Source organism: Danio rerio, chromosome 14, assembly GCF_052040795.2.
Source record: "Danio rerio strain M-AB ecotype USA chromosome 14, GRCz13ab, whole genome shotgun sequence".
NCBI lineage: Eukaryota > Metazoa > Chordata > Actinopteri > Cypriniformes > Danionidae > Danio > Danio rerio.
The window spans coordinates 4,088,693-4,111,486 of record NC_141034.1 but is presented as its reverse complement, the minus strand read 5'-3'; the positions used below and the strand labels follow the sequence as shown (position 1 = coordinate 4,111,486).

Here is a 22,794-nt window from a genome sequence, read left to right as displayed (position 1 = left end):
TTGTGTAAATTGCTTCCTTGTCCTCATTTATAAGTCGATTTGGATAAAAGCGTCTGCGAAATGACTAAATGAAAATCTAAATGTATCAGAAGTGGCTTATATGAAAGGCAAAGGCCTCTAGATTACGCTTATTAATGGCTGGAAACGGGCCATTAGTTTAGTAAAATAGAAACATGAACATCGATTTTAGTTTTAAAATTGGCATTAAAATCTGAGATTGGCCCACACAACAAAAACAGACAACTCACTAACATGAGAAACAAGAAAATGACAAGAAAACGAAGGTCATTGAGCTTCAGCATTGTTATTATTTCTGAACATACAAAAAAAAGCGTGTACAGTCACCGTTTGGTAACACAAACCAGAAGATGCGTTTGGCAAGAGAAGTTTCGGACTAAACCAGAAACATGTCGGTTATGCATTTGTTTTGATAAATTGACCTCTGAAAACACAAACGTGGTCTAAAACACAAGTATGACTGCTATGATTTACTGCCAAACTCCCATATTCCATTTCCTTCGCCTTAATGGAAGTGTACGGTTCACTCTGAGAGCTTTTAAGCATATGGCTACTTTGAGTTTTTAGGTCGTTCTTCGATTTTTACAAGCGCTGCTGTTAAAGCCTGGCTGTGCACACACACTCATACACGGATAAAGAGTCTATCAAGTGTTTCTGTCTGCTCCTCTAACCATGTGTGGAGGTCTGCTCTTCTCCTCAGGGGTCACTGGGCTCCGTGTCAGGTTGCTGGGGTGCGGCAGGAGGAGGGTCAGATGAGGATGGGATGGGGTCACCTGAGCCATACGTGTTCTGGAGAGAGCGGGACACATAGTTCCAGTATTCCCTTCTAATGGTGTCCAAATCCTCTGCCAGGAGCTTACAAAGCTAAAAGTCAAACAGATGGAGAATGAGTTAGAAATTTAAAAGGCTTTAAGGGTTCAATTGGAATGAAGAGATTAGTAATGATCTTACGGATCTTAAGTTCGTATGGACCAATCAAGATTCTACTGTAACCACGTGCAACCATTCTAGAATTGTGAGGTTTCTTTTTGGAGTTTATCAGGAATACAATACAATTTTGCGAGATTTCTAGAGCAGAATGTTTAAGGACTATTTTAGAACTGTTATGTGGGGTGCACTACAAAAGAACTCAGAACATTTGGAAGGAGGCCTGGTGTCCCACAGAGTTTAGTTCCAACCCCAAATAGACACACCTGAAGCAGCCAACAAAGCTCTTTCTAGGTATTCTAGAAACTTCCAGGCAGGTGTGTTGAAGGAAACTGGAGCTAAACTTAGCAGGACAACGGCCCTCCAGGGCAGAGTTTGGGTACAACAACTATGTACAACCATTCTACAATTGTCCGGTTCCACTTTGAAATGTATCTCTATATTGTGGAACTGTTTGAGGTTTTCACAACAGAATGTCTAAGGACTATTTTAGAACCATTTACAAGCATTCTAGACTTATGAGGGTTCCACTTCCACTAGAACTTTGCAAGGTTTCCACAACAGAACGTCTAAGAACTATTTTACAACTATTGTATGGGATCCACTTTAGAAATAATTATGTGTCCTATAGAAAAGAACCTCTCAGAACATTTAGAACAGGAATGCCCAAACCTGTTTCTGGAGGGTTGGTGTCCTGCAGAGTTTAGTTCTAACCCCAAATAGACACACCTTAACCAGCCAATAAAACTCTTTCCAGGTATACTAGAAACTTCCAGGCAGGTGTGTTAAAGGAAATTGGAGCAGAACAATGGCCCTCCAGGACAGAGCTTGAGAAATTGACATCATATAACCAAGCAGTTATATTGGACCATTCAAGATTGTACTGTAACCATGTACAGCCATTCTAGAATCGTGAGGTTCCACAGTGGAATTTATCTTTATTTTGTAGAACTGTTTGAGGTTTCCAAAGCAGAATGTCAAAGGACTATTTTACAACTATTGTGTCAGTTGCACTTAAGAAATAATAACAAGTATCCTATTCAAAATAACCCCTTTAGAACTATGGGAAGATTCCAAAGTACAATATTGAAATACACAATCTGGAAAAACCTAAGAAAGCTTTTGTTTTTTTCAACTGATGATTTAAGAAAAGAAATAGAATTCCATCAAGACAAAATTGTGAACTGTGTGAGGTTTCCAAAAGCAAAATGTCTTAGGCCGTACTCACACTAGCTACAATTGCCTTGAACTGTGTCGAAGTGTGATTGTACCCCTGATGGCCTACGTTCACACTGCATATTTACTTCCGAACCGGAGCAAGCTTACGTCATCGATGATACGACTGTTCAGTTTAACAGGTAGAGAATCGCTCTCGCTCAGCACAGCGGAGATTGCTTTAGTTATATTGTTTTGCATTATTTTTTGGGCGGCAGTGACACGCAGTCAAATATTTTTATGAATAGATCCACCATTTTGGCGCTCATAAATGATCATTAAAGTCCTTGTGCTGCACATTTTAGGTTTCCTTGTGTATTTTATAAGCTATGACAGTTTGCGTTCATTGAAAAATAGGAATAATTAATAAATCCGTATAAAAACAGTCCATTAAAAGTGATGTTGCGTCTTCAGTTTCGGGCGCAAACAAACCCCAACCGAACCACGATCTGGCCAACCTCTTCAAACCAGGCCAGGGCCAGCCAACTAAACCACCTGAACACACACAGCACCAAGCAAGCGACACACAGCATCACGCTCTCTCTCATTCACACACATACACCGCAATATTACACCGCCCGCTCCCGTTCAAATTACACCAGTTACCGACTGCTTCCGCAATTTATTCGCAAATTTATTCCAAGAAATCACTGCAAGAAATCTGGTCGGGTCCTGCGGGAATGCAGACGACTGGTTTAGGGCTTTCCATTTTAACCCATTCAGATGTTCTGCCAGTGGTGAACACTTGTGTAACATAATCAGTGACATATGTCTGAGTACGTCTAACCTTTAGAACCATAGGTGAATTCCACAGTACAAGTATTCAAAACTATTGAAAAAAAAGCCCTTTTTTTGTTTAAGGGATGAAGAAATGTTTCAGGGAGAGAAATGGAAAGCATCAGGAGACCATGCAAGCTAGAAATCACAATCCTGCTGAGAAGATTCAAAACAAATGACTTTCAAACTCTAAGACGCTGAGTGAACAGTGTACATATTTCAAACAGTGTAAAACAACAGGGGAGAGAGGAAGTCTAAATGCAGCTCTGACATTTTCTCGCTGTAAAGAGCGCCTGCGTAAAGCAGCGAGACCGCCGGCTCCCTCTGAGCAGCAGTAAAAGCCAGTTCAGACCTTATGAAAGGAAATCTGCTGGTTATGCTCATCAATATTCTGCACTTCACAGCCTCACAGAAAGGTCAGCGGTCTGAGTTCTTCAGTTTTACCTGTTGAGGAACTTTCCAGAACACTTCAGCTTATAGAACCCATGCAATTCATGTTAGAACTGCTATGAAGACATTCAATGTAGAAAAACTCTAAAAATCATTGAGTTCAGCTGGACCATTCACAATTCCACTGTAGCAACTAGCAGAAATATTCTAGAATCATGCAGGTTTCCACAGAATGATCCCTCAGAGTTGTTCTAGATACGTTTTAAGCTTAAAGGGACAGTATGTCATTTCCACCACTAGAGGGCATGTATTCACAACAAACAAAGCTGTAGTATGGTGAGTGTAAGCGTGGAATCATGGGAGTTGTTGTCTTGATAGACGAACTGAAGTGTTAAACCCTTATCATGGTAGTATGAAGCCGATTAAGACTAAAATCTGAAGTGAAATGCTGAATTAACACGGCACAAAAGCAGCAGAGCTTTTATTATGCCACAGTCCACTGTTTTAGCGCCATTTTATCAGACATTTTAGGGCCTACTCACACTATGCCATCCGTCCCATGCCCAGGCCCGTTTACCAGATTGTTTGACAAGTGTGAGTGCGCTGAATCAGGCTCAGGCACGGTTCACTTGGCCGGCCTTGGCCCGGTTGAAAGATGTGTGCCTGAGCGCGGTTTACTTGGACTTTGAAAGCAAGACGTGACTTTTAAGGGACCATTTTATATGGATTTATTATTCATTCTTACTGTTCAGTAAAAGCAAACTACCGTAGTTTATTAAAGACGCAAACCCCTCATTGCATGACAGCTGCGAACCTTCAGCAACCCTCCTAATTCCACGCAGCACGCGGGCTTTATGATTGTTTATGAGCGTCAAAAGTGGCTGATCTGTTTGGCGAAATATCTGACTGCGTGTCACCGCATCCCTAAGGACTAAAGCGATATAACTAGAGAAATCTCCACTGTGCTGAGCGAGAGCGCTTACTGAACAGCGCAGCATCTGACGTAAGCATGCCCAGGCCCGATTGTAATGTGGCTGCGGGCCATCGGGGGAGACGAAAGGGGGGACAAGCGTGCTTTGGCCCGGTTCGAGGCAACTGTACATAGTGTTAGTACGGCCTTAGGCTTATGTTATGATGCTACTCTGTGCAGTCTAATAAAACACACAACATATTAAAGCCTCGCTGCTGGTTCCCTGTTTTCAAGAAAAGCAAACCGGAGTGTTTATAAACACTTTAGGACTACCGAAATAAATAATCTAGCCCAGAAAAAAACTATTTACATCTTTCAAGAACTACGTGAAGGTTCCACAGTACAAACCCTCAGAAATATTCTAGCACCGTTAAATAATCACAGAGAATGGTTCTAGAATCTTTTAACCCTTGCAGGTCACACTTTATTTTCATTGTTGAATTTAAGTTACATTGCATCTACATGCCAACTAATTCTCATTAGATTATAAGTAGACTGTTCGGTTAGAGCAAAGAGCATACAATCACCAAGAGAGCGACACTCTAGTGCAATTTGGGAAACAGCCACTAGATGGTGCGGCAGCTATTTTGAAATAAAAACTCCAATAGAGCAACAGCATATTATAAATCTGTAAAATAATCTATTAAAAGTGCTGATGATTGTTATAGTGAGTGCTGTATTGTAGTCTTTTAGGTTGTATTTCAGCTTTAATGCACTTTTTAAATAAATAAATAAAAAAAGATTCAAAGAACATCCGTTTGCTTTCACTCCAAAATGGCGGAATTCGGGGCTGTTGCTGGACGCTGCTGTTGCAATGGAACGTTCTATTGAGTGTCGCCTCTTGGTCATTCTAAGCTGTTTGGTTAGTGTTAGAGTAAGTTGACATGTACTTTGATACTGCTTTGATACAATCTACATTGCAAGAGCCCTATACAAATAAAGGTGAAGTAAATAAAAAAATTCAAACTCTAAAATCACCCAGAGTGGATGAAAGCATCCCCAACAGCAAACAAGGGTGTGAACTAGGGCTGCTCGATTATTGGAAAAATCATAATCATGATTATTTTTGTCTTAATTGTAATCACGATTATTCAAAACGATTATCAGTTGAAGTCAAAATTATCGTCCTCCTTTGAATTTATTTTTTATATATAAATATTTCCCAAGTGATGTTTAACAGAGGTTTTTTTTTTAACAGTATTTCCTATTATATATTTTTTTCTTTTGGAGAAAGGCTTATTTGTTTTATTTCAGCTAGAATAAAAGCAGGTTTGAATATTTTGAAACTAAGGATGGGAAGATTAACCGATATGTATCGATACGCGGTCATGCGCGTGCACGATGCGAGTGCATCGGTAGAGCAGCAGAGGATGAATGAAATTTTGGAAGCAAATCGAGATGCATCGGTTTTTGCGAGATGCATCGGTTTTTCCAAGATACAGCTTTTATTTTTAATATAGAATGTATTTTTTATTTATTAACAAGTGTTGTCAACCTGTTTTTGGCGCATAATTTAATCGACCTACATAAAGTAAGCCTTAGCAACTTACTTGCGGATGTGTACACTTACACTACAACTCAGTGTATCAGGTGTGCGGATGAAGCTAGTGGAGCGCCCTCAGAAAGCGCGAGAAGCAAAACAAACATTTATTCCTCACTGAGTTTTAAATCTAAAGTATGGCAACATTATGGATTCTGCAAAAAAGATGGACGACTTTTTAGGACAGATGCAATTTGCAAAATGTGCCGCGCATCTGTAAAATACGCGGGCAGTACGACTAATCTGATATCTCACTTGAAGCGGCGCCTCGGTGTTGTTGTGGAAGCATCTTCCAGTGTTCCTGCATCCCCGGCTTCCTGCTCTGCTTCAACTGTAGCTACCAGCTCCAAAAGTGGTGAGAAAAGCATTGCAAGTTTTTTCCATGCGCAACAGTTCTGCTCGCTCTACGCCAATAACGAATGCTATTGCATTGTTCATCTGCAAAGATATTCAGCCTAGTGTTACGAAGAACGAAGGTTTTATACACCTCCTCCTGTTAATTTTTATTTAATTATATTTTTATTAGCCTGTTGTTTACAGTGATAGTGATGTTTCAAAGCAGCATAACACTGCTAGTTCACCACCTTAAGTTTTGAATATTCAGTGGCAAAATATCTTTGTAAAACTTGTTTTCATAGTTGAAAAGTTAAATCACAATTCTTGTTGTGCAATGGTAAACCTTTATGTTGAAAGAGTGCAAATATATATATATTTTAATATATATTGCACTTATACATTCTGTTTATCTTGAAAATCCTTAAATAATATGTGCTATATGTTCTAAAATGGCCCTCTACTGTAAACTGACACTCTGGCTCTGAGAGAAAAGCCAGTTTGTAAAAAAAGTCTTGGTTTTGCTTGGTTTATAAATAATCAAACTCATTCAATGGCACAGCATCCTCTTTAACATCATCTCATAAACTTGATCTAATTAGTTAGTGCTGAATTATCGCATCGTATCGTGATATGGGTGTGAATCGTATCGTGTTGCATCGCAATATGTCACAAATGTATCGCTAATATATCGGATCGTATTCTTTGTATCGAGATGCGTGTCGGATCGGCATTATAGCTTAGATGCCCAACCCTATTTGAAACCTATTTTAATAGCTCGATATAATTAGCCCCTTTAAGCAAAATATATGTTTGTTTGTCTGCAGCAGAAACTACTGTTATACAATGACTTGTCTATTTACTCTAATTAAGCTTTTGAATGTCACTTTAAGCTGAATACTAGCATCTTGAAAAATATCGAGTAAAATATTATGTGCTGTCATCATAGCAAAGATAAAAGAAATCAGTTATTATAAATGAGTTATTAAAACTGTTATGTTTAAACTGTGCTTTAAACATCTTCACTGTATTTTTGATTTTATTATTGATTAATAATAAAGCAGCAGCAGGGATATTGCGGGCTGTCACTTTAAGAGTGCGGCTTTGATATGGTTTCTCTTTCACGTGCCTTTTGAGTCTCAACTTGTTAGTTTATTACACAAATGAGGTTTAATATGAATAATCACTAAATACCGCGCTCTGACACAAATGTGCATGTATTTGACCATTAAAGGCAGTGGTCACCAAACTTGTTCCTGCAGGGCCGGTGTCCTGCAGATTTTAGCACGAACCTTAATCAAACACACCTGAACAAGCTAATCAAGGTCTTACTAGGTATACTTGCCTTGCCTTACTTGAAACATCCAGGCAGGTGTGTTGAGCCAAGATGGAGCTAAACCCTGCATGGACACCCGCCCTCCAGGACCAGGATTGGTGACCCCTGATTAAAGGGCTCACATTAAGATCGCGTTAGATGTGTGTGTGCTCTGCTGTCCTGAGGCTAAGCGCGGCGCGCGCAAACACAAACATGCGCTACCTGTCTGAGGCTAAGCAAGGCGCGCACACACACATAACAGAACGTGCTATTTTGCGCTTTTAAAAATATGAACGATGCGCATCCCGTGCTGCAAAAGTTACATTTCAGCACATGCTTTTAGTCATTTTTACGTGGAACTGAGCTTTGCAGAGGCAAAGAGTTTCCACACGTGTACAACTGGAAAGGGGGCGGTACGTGATGGAATAATCTTATCTCGATTAATGGTTTTTCATGATCGTTAAAAGCCAAAATCGAAATCGAAACCGGATTTTCGATTAATTGCACAGCCCTAGTGTGAACTTGGTCAGAAATTACTATCAGTTCCAGAAATCTGCAATTCACTGACCGAATTCCATCCACTCCATATTAAAAAGTAAGTTTGACTTCTTGTTTTGACAGAAGTATTATGCATGGTATATCTGCGGACACGTTTCCTCTGAACGCTTTCATATTCCTCATCTCATATGCGCGAGTCTGAAAGGTTGAACCAGTTTTTTAACATACACACATGCACATGGCCTCAATTTCAAAACAGAAAATCATTTTCAACTCCATCATCGTCTCGGCACAGGATGAGAAACCCACAGCAAAGAAATCTCATTAACCTCAACACAGACACAACATCCGCACGTTTGCCGAGGAAAACACAGGGCCTGTCACGGAGAAATACTCCAGAGACGAATAATGCTTTCTCCGCTCCGATTTTCCTTCCTTCACGCTGGAGAAAAGCTCTTTGTACGGAGACAGCCATGTAATGTTTTATATTCGTTTTGTTTTTGATTTGGAACCTCAGATCAATAATTAATAAGCATCTATTAAAAGTTGTGTTCAGTTAATATTTAAAGACAAGAGCTTTCAGCTAGAGACGGAAAGCCAAAAGTCTCTAATTATCATAATCATGTGGATACGGATGTTGTCTGATTTAGTTCAAATTGCGAAATGCTGAACTGATTCAATAAAATATAGATATATCCCTGAAAGAAGTCACACGATAAAAAATAAAACGACATCAATGGATGAAACCGCATATTATTAAGGAAAATTCAATTCAAACATTTTGATAGCAATGTTACATTTTATATAAGATTTGCAAAGTTTTACAACAGCAGTTTGGCCTTATCAAATCAAATGACCTATTATACTTTCATGATTACTTGAAATAAATTTTTATAATGTTAAAGGGCTCGAAATTAACCTTTTTGCCTGATAGCACCGGTGCTCCAAACTTAAAACATTTAGGCGCATGAGCCAACATTTAATCGCACCCAACAATTATAAGCACCTTTACTACAAGTTTTATACAGATTTATTAGGCTGGCTTGTGTAGCAAGCCAGACTATTGTTATCCTATTTTTCTTCTGAGACTAAAAATTAAACTCTATCTCCTCCTAGAGCTTTCAAGCTATGACCAGACTCACACCAGACCTCCAAACTGGTCTGACTCGGGTTGCTATATTTTTTCCGACTGATCCGACTTTCGGTTTTCCGAAAAACGTCCCGGGACCATCAGAAAAATCCCATTGACTTAACATTGGACCAAACTTTGTGACCTCATAACTCTGCATCAGACTGTCACACAGACTTCTAACTGGGCTCATTTAACTCAGACTACCTAACTGCCAATAACTGATGAGCTTTTAACTTTCTGGCCACACCCTAGCAACCACTTTTGGGACCCTAGAAACTGACCCATAGACTTCCACTGCAAAATACTCTCATTGACTTTACATTGGGTCAAACTTTGTCAGCTCATAACTCTACATGAAACTGTTGCACAGACTTTTAACTGGGCTCATTTAACTCAGACTACCAAACTACCAATAACTGATGAGCTTTTAACTTTCTAGCCACACCCCTAACAACCAGATACGGCACCCTAGCAACGGTCCCATAGACTGCCATTATAGAGGTTCAGATTTATATCGTCATGCTGCAGTGTGATAGAGACGTGTTGCTTTTAAATGTTCATACTCGCAAGAAGCTTTGATACATCATCAGTCTAAACTGTCAATCAACTCCATAGCAACAAAACAGACTAACCTAGAATCATGCTAGTAACATGCTAATTCATGTTAGAATCATGCTAGTAACATGGTAATCTATCTATCTATCTATCTATCTATCTATCTATCTATCTATCTATCTATCTATCTATCTATCTATCTATCTATCTATCTATCTATCTATCTATCTATCTATCTATCATCTTTTCATACTTTTTAAAACTGTTTAAACTAAATAAACTATTACCATCAGGCTTTCACAAGCCAGCCTCAAAGTTTGTCCTCAAACTTTAAGAATCTAGTTGCATTTGAAATCAACACTAATCAAACTAACAAGCAAAAAAATATATATATGCAAGCGTGAGGAAAATACGTCTCAACGAAATCCCGTTATCACAAGAAAACAGATTTTATAACATAACTGAGTGACCAAAAGATACACGGAGCGCTCACCGGCCCTGCACACACTGCTTGACATGAATGAATCTGTTAACGGTATAACTGTGCTGTTCTCACGAGTGGTGTCTGATAATGCACTGATGCTTTTGACATATACTGTACCTTACTATATGCATACGTAATGTTAATAGCATTACCAGTCTTCATGAGTAGCGATATTAGTTTTCTCGGCGCAAGCACGTTTGCGATGGTGTTAAATTTGACATATAGCAGCCACTTGTACGCCGGACAGCATCTGGCGATTATATGATGGATTAAACTGAAGCTCTCGTGCTAGATGTGGCAAACAGTTACCTGAAAATTCCATCCCACAGACTTTTCATAGCGGACTTGAAGCCAATGGAAGTCTTTTATCCACTCTTCGAAAAGTGTAGATGGTGGATTAACATTCAGCACATGATCACTAGTAAGATGTGTCACTATTTGTAACTTTAGGTGTCATGGTTTCTAAAACTAAATCTGTCAGTGTAATCTTCAATCTCATCTTCAGCGCTTTACATTTGTTCGTGGTAGTAGCTCTCTCTGTCATCCCAAGCCAGAAGGCATTGACTGAGTGATTGACAGCTGATATTTCAGTGCTAGAGCAGTGGACCAATAAGAGGAGCGCGAAGGCGGGGCAAGCATTACGGACTTGGCTTTGTTTACTGCAGCAAGTTGACATGACAACTGTTTTAAACCATTCCTGATCGCTGCGTTTCGCGTTTCAAGTGCAGAGATGCATTCTGTGTAAATGTCTCCTGAATCCGCGCATGTGGTGAACATTTTGCAGTAAAAACTGGTCGCACACAGCAATTTCATGCACTCGCAAAAATGCTCCCAAATATATTTTGAGGTCGCATAGATAAAATTTTAGGCGCATATGCGACCAAAACGGTCGTAATTTCGAGCCCTCTGTTAGAATTTAGACATATTATGAATATGCATGCTATAAATGCATTAAAGGTGCTGTATGTAAGTTTTTGACTCTTCTAAAGCATCAAAATACCATAATATGTTTGCAGATATTTCAGAAACATGCTAAGTGAACATACTTGTCTATCTGAAAAACAATGCTGAAGTCAGATTGTCTTTGAAAATGTGCATTACGTGCTGGAACGTCCGTCTTTGATTTGGTCATTTAACCACTGGGCGTCCATCTTACATACTGCACCTTTAACACATCTAACAGGTGACGTTATTTGGATTTCTTTTCTAAATAAATGCTTGAAAATATAGTTTGTAATCTGAAAATGGTGTTCATGTAAACATGGCTGTTGTTTTCAGTACTTGTGGATCCACAGCTCACCTCTAAGGCCTTGCTGAGTGTCTCTTGCTGGTCGTGGCTGGAGTTGTTGCTTTCCAGAGCATCTTCATAAAGATCAACCAAGAAGGCGGTGAGATACGGAGAGCTGCAAGTGTCCTGGAGCTCCATCACCTGCTCCAACAGCCCAGGATAAGAGGATAGACCACCGTCCTGCAGGATCCTGAGTCAAATAACAGATAACAGTTGAAGTCAGAATTATCAGCCCCCTGTTTATTTTTTCCCCAATTTCTGTTTAACGGAGAGCAGATTTTTTTTTCAACACATTTCTAATCATAATACTTTTAATAACTAATTTCTAATAACTGATTTATTTTATCTTTGCCATGATGACAGTAAATAATATTTGACTAGATATTTTTCAAGACACTTCTATACAGCTTAAAGTGACATTTAAAGGCTTAACTAGGGTAATTAGGTTAACAAGGCAGGTTAGTGTAATTAAGCAAGTTATTGTATAATGATGGTTTGTTCTGTAGATATCAAAAAAATATATAGCGTAAAGGGGCTAATAATTGACCCTAAAATGGCTTTTAAAAAATTTAAAACTGCTTTTATTCTTGCCTAAATAAAAAAAAACTAAAGACTTTCTTCAGAAAAAAAAAACAAAAAACAAACTAAACATCCTGTGAAAATGTTGCTCTATTTATCTTGCTCTATTTAACATCATTAGGAAAATATATATAAAAAAAGAAAAAATAATTTAAAGGGGGGATAATAATTCTGACTTAAACTGTACATATCTCATGATGCTTCCAAATAAATAATAGAAAAATCTAGTGCTGGGCAAACATTATTATTATTTTTTTTCTAAATCATGTTTAACAGAGCAAGGAATTTTTCACAGTATTTCCTATAATATTTTTTTCTTCTGGAGAAAGTCTTACTTGTTTTATTTAGGCTAGAATAAACGGGTTTTTTAATTATTTAAAACCATTTTAAGGTCAATAATATTAGCCCCCTTAAGCAATATATTTTTCAATAGTCTACAGAACAAACCATCATTATTCAATGACTTGCCTAATTACCCTAACTAGTCTAATCAATCGAGTAAAGCCTTAAAAATGTCATTTTAAACTAAATACTAGTATCTTGAAAAATATCTAGTCAAATGTTATGTTCTGTCCTCATGACATTTACAAACACGCATGTAAAACCAAAACTACAACACTATTTTGTCACATGGATAATTTAATTTATATATAATTTGTATTATATACATATATATTTTATAGCTAAATAAACATATTTCTCAAACACATTATATATACACAAAATAAATATAGACAGCACACACTTATACATAATAAACCTTTTAATTTAATTTATATTATTATACCAGCATTAAAATAACTATTATTCATTATCATTGATTATATCTAGATATTATCCACATTAATTTGGGCTCTTCAGCTTTAAAAGCTTTAAATATGCAAGTTCTTCTCTTTCTGTCCATGGTGAAGATCTGCCATCTGCTGGTCGTGTGTTTGAAAAGAAAATCCTCATATGCTGCTTATATTTGTTTTCAACACTCACGCTTTTAAATAGTTCCAAGCGCTCTCATTGTGAGGAGCTTTCTTTATTTGTTCAAGGGTGTACCTGAAAAAGACAAAGGAATAGCATGTTTTAATTGCCCATTTATACCTAAAGAGTTTTACAGATGATGCACATGTTTCTAACTTTTTTTTGTTGATCTTACAGAACAGGTTTACACTTACTAGGTAACATGATGTTCCTAATCCCATACATAATGCTAAGTCATTGGCAACATTAAAATGAATAACTGCAATAACTTATAAATAAATAAAGTTTAAAGATGCTTCTCACCACATATTCTCTCCGCAATTAAGCTTTTATTTCTCTAACAATGTCAGAAATGTTGTATTAGTAGCACTTGGAATGACTTATGAGTATTGCTGACAGTGATTTTGGACAAAAGTGCAAATTTTTTATGCAAAAATAAATAAATAAATACATAAATGAACATAACACAACACTTCGCGTATGAAAATGTGAAATATGCAGAACTTGGAGATGTAAAAGCAGATGTAACTAATCTTGGATAAGGCTAGTATAAGAAATGGAGAAAATTATTATTTATGTATGAATTATTGTTTTTCTTCTGTTGAACAAAAGGAGGATATTGTGAAGAATGTTGGGACAAAAGCAGCCATTGACATCCGTAGTATGAACAATAACAAAACAACTATAGAAGTCAATGGCTTCCAGCAGTATTTAGTATTTATTTCTTTATGTTAAACAGAAGAAAAAAAACTCAAGCAGGTTATATTTTTAGGTGAACTTTCCTTTAAGTTATTCATAATTTACACCGCAATGAGTCTAATAACCCCTTTTATATGATCATTTTATTGAAAGGCACTATAAAATGATAGTGGTCAGGGCCAAAACCTTTAAAACCAAGGGCCAAATGGGAAATTAAAAAAAAAAAAAAGCAACTGGCAAGTATATAATATAGTTGGCCTATAACCATTTTAATAAATTCTAAGAATGTTAACAAAACAGAAGCATTTTACAATGAAAGCTTCCTGTGGTTTTCCACCCAAAAAAAACGTTAAATCAAAGAATAAAACGATCAAATATGTTATTTTTTTAATTCTATGCTAACACTTTGAAATACGAATCGATTATTTAATGTTAATGTATTTACTAACATGAACAATACATTTATTACAGAATTTATTATTCTGTTTATCTTTGTTAATGTAGGTAAATGGAAATAAAATCTATTATTGATAGTTCATGTTAACAAACATGAATTTGGATGATAATAATATCTTAGTAAGTGTTGAACTGTTAATAAATGCTGAAAAGGTATTGTTCATTATTAGCTCATGTAAGTAAATGCACTAAATAACATTAACTAACGAAACCTTAAATAAATAAATAAATAAATAAATAAATAACATTAATTATTACAAAAAAATATAGTATTATATAAATAATTTTAAAAATTATATTTAATAATAATAATGATTGTATTTAGATATTTTTCCAATTTGTAATGCCTCTTGTTTTTACCAAAAAAAAAAAAAAAAAAAAAAAAATATATATATATATATATATATATATATATATATATATATATATATATATAAATATTATTAAAAAAAATTATATATATATATATATATATATATATATATATATATATATATATATATATATATATATATATATATATATATATATATATATATATATATTGGCACCACAATAATTTAAACTAATAATTACATTTAGTAGTTTGTAACATCTCTTGTTTTTACAAAAAATAAAAAATAAAATAGCTTCAAGCAAATACAGTTAAGACTTATTTATTTTGAAGGTAAATTACTGTACATTTTCAGATGCACGACAAGTAAAACAGTGACTGGTATTTTTGCATTTTAAATTTCTCATTGAGAAAAAATGGTTGTGCAGTTTTGCCCAAAAATGAGACTCACTGCACTTCTCTTTGGAGGATGGCTGGGTCGGAGTATCCGCTGGTGTGACTGATGACAAAGTGTCTCTGATTCCAGGCGGAGTTATTCCTCACGTCCTCCTCCAACAGTTCCTCCACATACTCCAGCTCTCCATCCCACAGCTTGTATTCCTGCAACACATGCATAAACAGTTGAAGTTAAAAGTATTAGCTGTCCTGTGACTTTTTTTTCCTTTTTCAAATATTTGCCAAACAATGATTGACAGAGCAAGGAATTTTTTAACAGTATTTTCTACAATATTTTTTCTTCTGGTGTTTTTAAATGTTTTAAAACCATTTTAAGGTCAATATTATTAGCCCCCTTAGGCAATATATATTCTGACTTTAACTGTAAGTGAACAGTAAACACATTCACACACACACGGAGGCTGTTAAACATCTGCTTCTGTACCTGGATGACCCATTGTCTGTGCTGCCATGCGTGGTAGTTCTTGGCATCTTGACTGAGAATTTCTGCTACAAACTGCAGCTCATCCGCCGGGTCGCTCAGCCACTCCACCACCATCCGTCTGTGATGCCTGCATATCAAGAGTATTGTGTAACACTTTAGTTTAGGTCACAGCTTATGCTTTTAACTACTGGCTTATTACCTGCATATTATTAAGATATTAACTGTTCATTAGTGGTTACAAAGTATGGTCTTATTTTACATTCCTAATTCTACCCAACACTTCAAACCAACTTCTAGCTTACTAACCATTAATAAACAGCTAATTACTAGTTTATTAAGCTAGTAGTGTTAGTAATTTTTAGTTAATTGTGACTGGTTATTTTCGTAAACTAAAACTATTGGAAACAATATGTTATCATTAACTGAAACTAATCAAAATTCTTGATAAATTAAAAACTAAAAGTAACTGGAACTAGCAAGTCAATGGATAAAACTCATTAAAAATGAAATAATAATTAACAAACATATTCAGAATTTGTTTCTGAATTAATAAGCGTTCATTATGTGTAATAAATAATACATAAGTTGAGATCTAATACAGATCTTTAAGATTTACTTTTGATAAAAACTTCAGAACTCACATTTAAAAATATCTCCAGATAAGTCTCTCCAGATAAAAATTGTTGTGTGATAACATTAAAAATAGGGCATAACTAAGAAATGTATTTAAAAAGCATTACAGAAGTTTCCCTACTTTTTAAAAGCTTTATGGTTTAATTTTAAGAACTAAAATAAATTTTAAAAAACTACCATCAATATAACAATCGCAATTACATGCGCGTCTTCAGACTTTTTATTTTGACCAGCAAACCATCTCAGATCATTATGGAAGCCCGTTCCAGCCACTGAATTTAAAAGAAAAAGTTATTTTTATTACGAATTGTCCTCAGAATTGTGAGACATAAACCAGAGATTGTGAGTTATAAAGTTTTAATAGCAAGAAATAAACTCACAAATCTGAGAAATAAACTAGCAATTCTAAGAAATAAAGCGGAAAGTTAGAAAGTAGTTTCCTGTTATGGAGACTGACCTTAAATGTGTTAAAGACGTATGCATGGACTGATTGCATTAGCCCATATATAAGAGAAATAATGGAGAAATCTTAATATAGAATTCTGATTGTTCACAATTTCAAGTTTACATCTCACGAATCTGAGAACATAGTCAGAATTGCAAGTTTGTGTCATGAATATCTGAGATAAAATGTTACAATAACCTTTTTTTTTCAATTCAGTGGCGGGGACAGACTTCCATAGGTGGGCATAGAAGGTGTTTAAACACTGATTACAAAGCAAAAGTAATACACTGTATAAAAAAAATAAGTATATATAAAGCAAAATACACATATTTTAGTAAAAAATTACAAATTTTGTACATGACAAAAAACTGTGGCATTTATTAATGGCATGTGTTAAAGGGAGCCCTTTTTACAAGATAAAAAATAAATCTCTGATGTCCCTAGAGTGTGTATGTGAAGTCTTAGCACAAAACACCACACAAATAATGTTTCATAACTCTAAGTTTAGGCTTTGATCCTAATTGTGCTGTTTTGGTGACTGTCGCTTTAAATTCAAATGAGATTGTGCTCTTTTCAAAAAGGGGCGGAGCTACAGGTGCCTACATGTCAGCATAGTGGCAGATTTAAAAACAAGAATAATGCCCTATGCTAATGAGGGAGAGATCATCACAAGTGGGTGGGGCTTTCCCTCTCTCATGACACGTACAATGGGGGAATGTCAATCAAAGTGTTTCTGCACTGCTTTTATCAGGCCTGCTTACAAAAAAAAAAAAAAAAAATGAATACATTTCTATAAATAGAAGCTTGTTAGATTCACAGATGGTTCCCACACAACTGTGTTTAAACCCCTAATAAAAGTGATTTTTGCATAATAGGTCCCCCTGCAGAAGACCATCACTCATAAAAAAGTAACGTTATTTGCACATATACTTACCAGACTTGGTAGTTCTTGGGCTGATCTTCTATGATGGCTGTGATGTAATTCATCTCCTCTCTTAGGTCTTTTTTTAGAGCCTGCAGTAAAACTCTCCTGTAGTGCCTACAGACACCAGATGACACTTTAAAGTAGGATGCATTTGAGCTTTTTGCAGACCAAAGCAATCCAGGGACTCATTGAGGCTTCAATGTGGAGCCCAGAGGAGACTGCCTTTTAGTCTATGTTATGTGCAAAAGGTTTTCATTTTTTTCCATATTCAAAAAATAAATTAAATTAAATAAAAAAAATAATGCTGCATTCTTTATTATCCTTAATTATCAAAGAATCCTGAAAATATGTTTAAAAGCACTGTTCACAACATTGTGCATCAGACTGGTATATGCTGAACTGATTTTTGCAGGATTGGCCTTGTTCAAAAAGAATCAATTTATTTTAGAGGATGATACTTTACAATATTGCTGCCTTTTTTTATCAAATAAATGCAGCCTTGTTGAGTAGAAAAGACTATATCCTTGGTCTCACCATACTGTATAATTAGCAGCGTTGAGGTCAATGGCTTCAGCAGTCAATGCAAACGCTCTCTCGCTCCTCTCATCATTCTTCAGGAGCGCTCTGAACATGTCAAACACGTCTGTGACTGCAGATGACAAGACAAACAATAAACATCATTACAGCTGACTGTTTGCTAGACAAGTTATTGCATGATTACTTGACTATATACAACTTTTTACATAAACCATTCATACATATAACCAAATAAATAACAGTCAACAATTATAAACATTTTGTTTATCCATGCGTAAGTGTGTGTTGGTAATGGGAAAAACTAAGCTTTTATAAACCATTGGTTTGGAATTTGATTTATTGTTTTAAATAGTTCATAACGCCTTGTGCTATAGGGACACCTGGTGGTCAGAACTGTAAATGCAACCAAATCTCAAGCAATACATTAATTTGAATTAATTTTAGGGGTTTTCATCTTTATTGGAATAGGACAATTAAGACTACAGATAGTAAAGCAGGAAGAGGGAAAGTATCAGAAGGAAAAACCCAAACCAGGTTGCCATGGTCACCATAGTGCTTTGACAACGCACTAACCACAAGGCTATAGGAATGGATATGCTGTGAAATTAAACATTTCAAGTATATCCTAAAATATAAATAAAGCGTATCATTTAATATAATTTAATATTAAGTGTCTTCATACTATGTGTTCTTTTATACGTTTTCAAGACTTATATTTTGTTTGTTCAATTCCAAGATATTCTGTTTTTTTTTTAACTATTATTCCTTCTCATTTAACAGATATCTCATTAAAACCTCAATTAAAAATTCTTAAAACTGAAATAAAATCGGGGGGTTTTTGATTTATGTTGATTGTATCATATCACACAGATCACCCCCTAGTGCAGAAGAATTCAAACTATTTAGAAACAGTAAATAGTTAATCAAGCCTCAGTTACAGAAATCAATTTGATACATACTCTTGATCACTGATTTGAAACAAAAACTTCATAAAAGTTTTGAAGCTTCATAAATCAATTATTTAAAATCAGCCATTACTAGTGTGTGTGACAGAATTGAGCTACATGTACATGAGAAAGCAAAAACATTTAATTTATGGACTTTTAAGAGATATAAGAAAAAGTAAAACAAAATGAATAAATAAATAAAATGAAAGAATGGATGAATAAAATGAATAAATAAATGAATAGATAACTGAATTAATAAATAAATTAAATGAATGAATGAGTTTATTATTTGTTTATATTTTCTTCTACTTAACTCTTTTATTACTGATTATGCAAAGCACTTTGATTTGCCACTGTGTATGAAATGTGCTATATAAATAAACTTGCCTTGTCTTGAATAAATACATAAATAAAATGAACATGAATGAATAAATGAATAAAATGAATAAATGAATGAATGAATGAATGAATGAAGCAATAAATAAAATGAATAAATAAATGAATAAGATGAATGAATGAATGAATGAATGAATAAATGAATGAAGCAATAAATAAAATAAATGAATAAATGAATAAGATGAATGAATGAATGAATGAATTAATGAATGAAGCAATAAATAAAATGAATGAATAAATGAATAAGATGAATGAATGAATGAATGAATGAATGAATGAATGAATGAAGCAATAAATAAAACTAATGAATGAATAAATAAAAACACAAAATAAATACATAAACAAATAAATAAATAAAATGAATGACTGAATAAATAACATGAATAAATTAATAAGTAATTAAAAAATAAAAGAAAGAAAAGAAAAACTTAAATAAACATCAACTAGAATAACAGACTGACAACTCAATAGTCTGAGACAACGACAGTGTGGCAATATTAAAAAGTGAAATCTCCCCTGAATAAAAGACACTCACACTTCTCTGAATAAGCAATCTTCACCACAGGGTTTGGTCCGTCATCTTGAGGAACAGGTTCTAGATCAGCCCACTCTTTTCTGTCTCTAAAACAGCACAAAAAAAGGCACAACAAATGTGATTTTTAGACTCACTGATTAACTTACTGGTCAGTAACTTAAGCCAGATTTGATTGAAATCTTCACCTCTTAATTAATTATTCTCTTAATTAAAAAAGGGTTAATCACCTCTTCAGACTCTTAATTCAGACCATGTTTATCAGGACTTTTATTTCATTCAGTCTGAAATGGCATGCAAGAGTGACTTCAAAACCATCAAAAACCATTACCACTATTACAATGACATTGTTGATAGTCATTGGCTGCTAATACGATTTCACGGTTAGGAATCTGTAAAGAATACTTTTCTGAACTTACATTACTAAGGAGAAAGTCCAAATGTCCAAATTCACCTCAATATTTATCCTTTAGTTTTGCTCAGATTGTAGCATAACGTTATTCCTGTTCAGTCATGATTCAGCTCAAAAGAATCATTCAGACCAACACATTTGATTCACGAGGTAAAAACTGACATTAGAAAAGTAAAACGAAACATTAGAATTAGAAAACACCTCCAGACTGTGTGAACTTTGAGCTTCACCAAAGATTTCATTCAAATCTTTTATATTAAGCTGACTCGGTTCGTGTGAATCACTCATATAACTTGCATATCACACACAACTTGTCTTTAATTAAACATTCGCAATCTTACATCTTCTTTAAAGTTGATGTCCCACATAATAAAGAGAACTTTAAGAAGTAATCAGTTCTAAGTAGAGTGATTAGCCACAAATGCTAGGCTAGCTGCTAACCTCACCTGTAGAAGATATAACCTCCTTTAACGGGCTCCTCGTACTCCATCTCCGCGTCCTCTACTAAATCGTCATTTTCTACTCCATCCTCCTCCAGATTTTCCGCTACGGAGTTGGAAATTTCTTCAACAGAGGACATTGTGGATAAAAATGCACCTGACTAAAAAGTGTGCAGAGCTGAGAAGCTGACAGATGCAGGAAGGCGGAGACACTCCGGATGCAGTAGGTTTTCAAAATAAAAGTATGTAGTATCAAAATTAGGATTTAAAAAAAAAAAAAAATAATAATAATAATAATAATAATAATAATAATAATAATAATAATAATAATAAACCGTTGCTGTCAGAATTATTAGCCCTCCTGTTACATTTTAAATATTTTAGAATTTATTCCACAGGTTCAGTTAAATGGAGGGAATATTTTTGTGGCACATTACTAATTTCTAATAACTGATTTCTTTTATCTTTGCCATGATGACAGTACATAATATGTTATTAGATTTTTTTTTTAAATACTAGTATTCAGCTAAGGGCATTTAAAGGCTTAAATAGGAAAACTGGGCAAGTTACTGTATAACAGTGGCTTGTTCAGTAGACAATCGAAAGCAAATAATGCTTAAGAGGACTGAATTTATTGACCTTAAAATGGTTTAAGAAAAATGAATAACTGCTTTTATTCAAGCCGAAATAAAACAATTAAGATAATGAAAAAATATTATAGGAAATACTGTGAAAATTTCCTTGCTCTGTTAAACATAATTTGGGAAACATTTGTAAAAGAATAAAAATCAAAGGAGGGCTAATAATTTTGACTTCAACTGTACATATATTTTATTATTTTATTTATATATTTATAATCAATGTACATGTCAAAGAAGAAAAGGAAAAGAGTTTTCTGAATATTAGAAACTGTGCACGAAAAGACTGTCACATATTTCTCCCCATTAAGCACAGAAGTCACTAACTTGTAATTTAGTTTACATACCAAAATAAATGTCAGACACATCTCAAACATTCGGGAAAAGCGCAGCCCAAAAACACCATATAATTTAATCTGAATACCACTATCTTTGAACCTGCCAGATTTTATTCATTCATCAGCAAAGATGTTCAAATCCTTTAAAATTGCTTTCTCTTGTAAATTGATTTAAAACTTTTTGTATTACATAAAAAAAGTCTTTTCTAATTAAAAAAAAATTATTTCTAAAAAATTATATCTCCAATTTCTGTTTAACGGATTGAAGATTTTTTTCAGCACATTTCTAATCATAATAGTTTTAATAACTCATTACTAATAACTGATTTATTTTATCTTTGCCATGATGACAGTAAATAATATTTGACTAGATATTTTTCAAGACACTTCTATACAGCTTAAAGTGACATTTAAAGGCTTAACTAGGTTAATTAGGTTGACTAGGCAGGTTAGGGTAATTAGGCAAGTTATTGTATAACGATGGTTTGTTTTGTAGACTATCAAAAAAAAAATAGCTTAAAGGGGCTAATAATTTTGACCTGAAAATGGTGTTTAAAAAATTAAAAACTGCTTTTATTCTAGCCAAAATAAAACAAATAATACTTTCTCTAGGAGAAATAAATAAAATATTTAAATTAGGAAAAATATTTAAATTAGAAATATTTGAAAAAGAAAAATATTGAAGGGTGCTTATAATTCTGACTTCAACTGTGTGTGTGTGTGTGTGTGTGTATGTGTGTATATATATATATATATATATATATATATATATATATATATATATATATATATATATATATATATATATATATATGTGTGTGTGTGTGTCTGTGTGTGTGTGTGTAAACACACAAACACCAATTAGATGTTTGCAACATAACATTTCAAATACTGTACTTTTTAATGTTAAAATGAATAAACAATTTACAAATAATAAAACAAATAATTTAATAAATTATAATATGAATAAATTAAGAATAGTTTTTTTTATATATACACTTTCTGAAAAAAAGTTGTTGCCTATCCAAGTTTTAGGAACAACAAATAATAAATTGTCTTCTAGTTGATCATTTGGTATCAGAAGTGGCTTATATGAAAGGCAAAGGCCTCTAGAATACACTTATTTTACCGAAATAAGATATGATCATGCCTTGATTTTTAATGATTTAATTAGGACAGTAAGGTCTGA

At 34.4% G+C, this 22,794-nt stretch overlaps 2 protein-coding genes across 4 annotated transcripts in view; both read right to left on the bottom strand.

Annotated features, from left to right (window-relative positions):
- LOC147833832 (uncharacterized) overlaps positions 1–22,794 on the bottom strand; it is an 863,518-nt gene that overhangs the window by 801,174 nt on the left and 39,550 nt on the right. The window lies entirely within an intron of this gene.
- On the bottom strand, positions 286–20,856 carry fnta (farnesyltransferase, CAAX box, subunit alpha). 3 transcript variants are annotated; one of them, XR_015506806.1, is made up of 10 exons: positions 20,636–20,849; positions 19,781–19,866; positions 17,900–18,014; positions 17,375–17,479; positions 15,363–15,489; positions 14,934–15,082; positions 13,006–13,068; positions 10,017–11,632; positions 6,936–9,021; positions 4,380–5,583 (listed from the first exon to the last, which is right to left on the bottom strand). XR_015506806.1 is itself a non-coding variant. In NM_001080560.2 (9 exons), the coding sequence occupies exons 1-9, from the start codon at positions 20,767–20,769 to the stop codon at positions 715–717; spliced, it is 1,125 nt and encodes a 374-aa protein (NP_001074029.1). In that variant the 5' UTR covers positions 20,770–20,856; the 3' UTR covers positions 286–714. The 3 variants fall into 3 exon arrangements, 2 of the variants coding, with proteins under 2 accessions (NP_001074029.1, XP_087136641.1); NM_001080560.2 differs by lacking the exons at positions 4,380–5,583; positions 6,936–9,021 and adding an exon at positions 286–882 and having other exon boundaries at positions 11,455–11,632; positions 20,636–20,856; XM_087280515.1 differs by lacking the exons at positions 4,380–5,583; positions 6,936–9,021; positions 14,934–15,082; positions 15,363–15,489; positions 17,375–17,479 and adding an exon at positions 289–882 and having other exon boundaries at positions 11,455–11,632.

Coding starts and splice junctions, on each gene's coding strand:
- fnta (NM_001080560.2), bottom strand. CDS start 20,769: ATGTCCTCTGTTGAAGAAATTTCCAACTCCGTAGCGGAAAATCTGGAG. Junction 17,480..17,899: donor GCTGCTAATTATACAGTATG/GTGAGACCAAGG, acceptor TGGTGTCTGTAG/GCACTACAGGAGAGTTTTAC. Junction 15,083..15,362: donor ACAGACAATGGGTCATCCAG/GTACAGAAGCAG, acceptor CATGTGTTGCAG/GAATACAAGCTGTGGGATGG.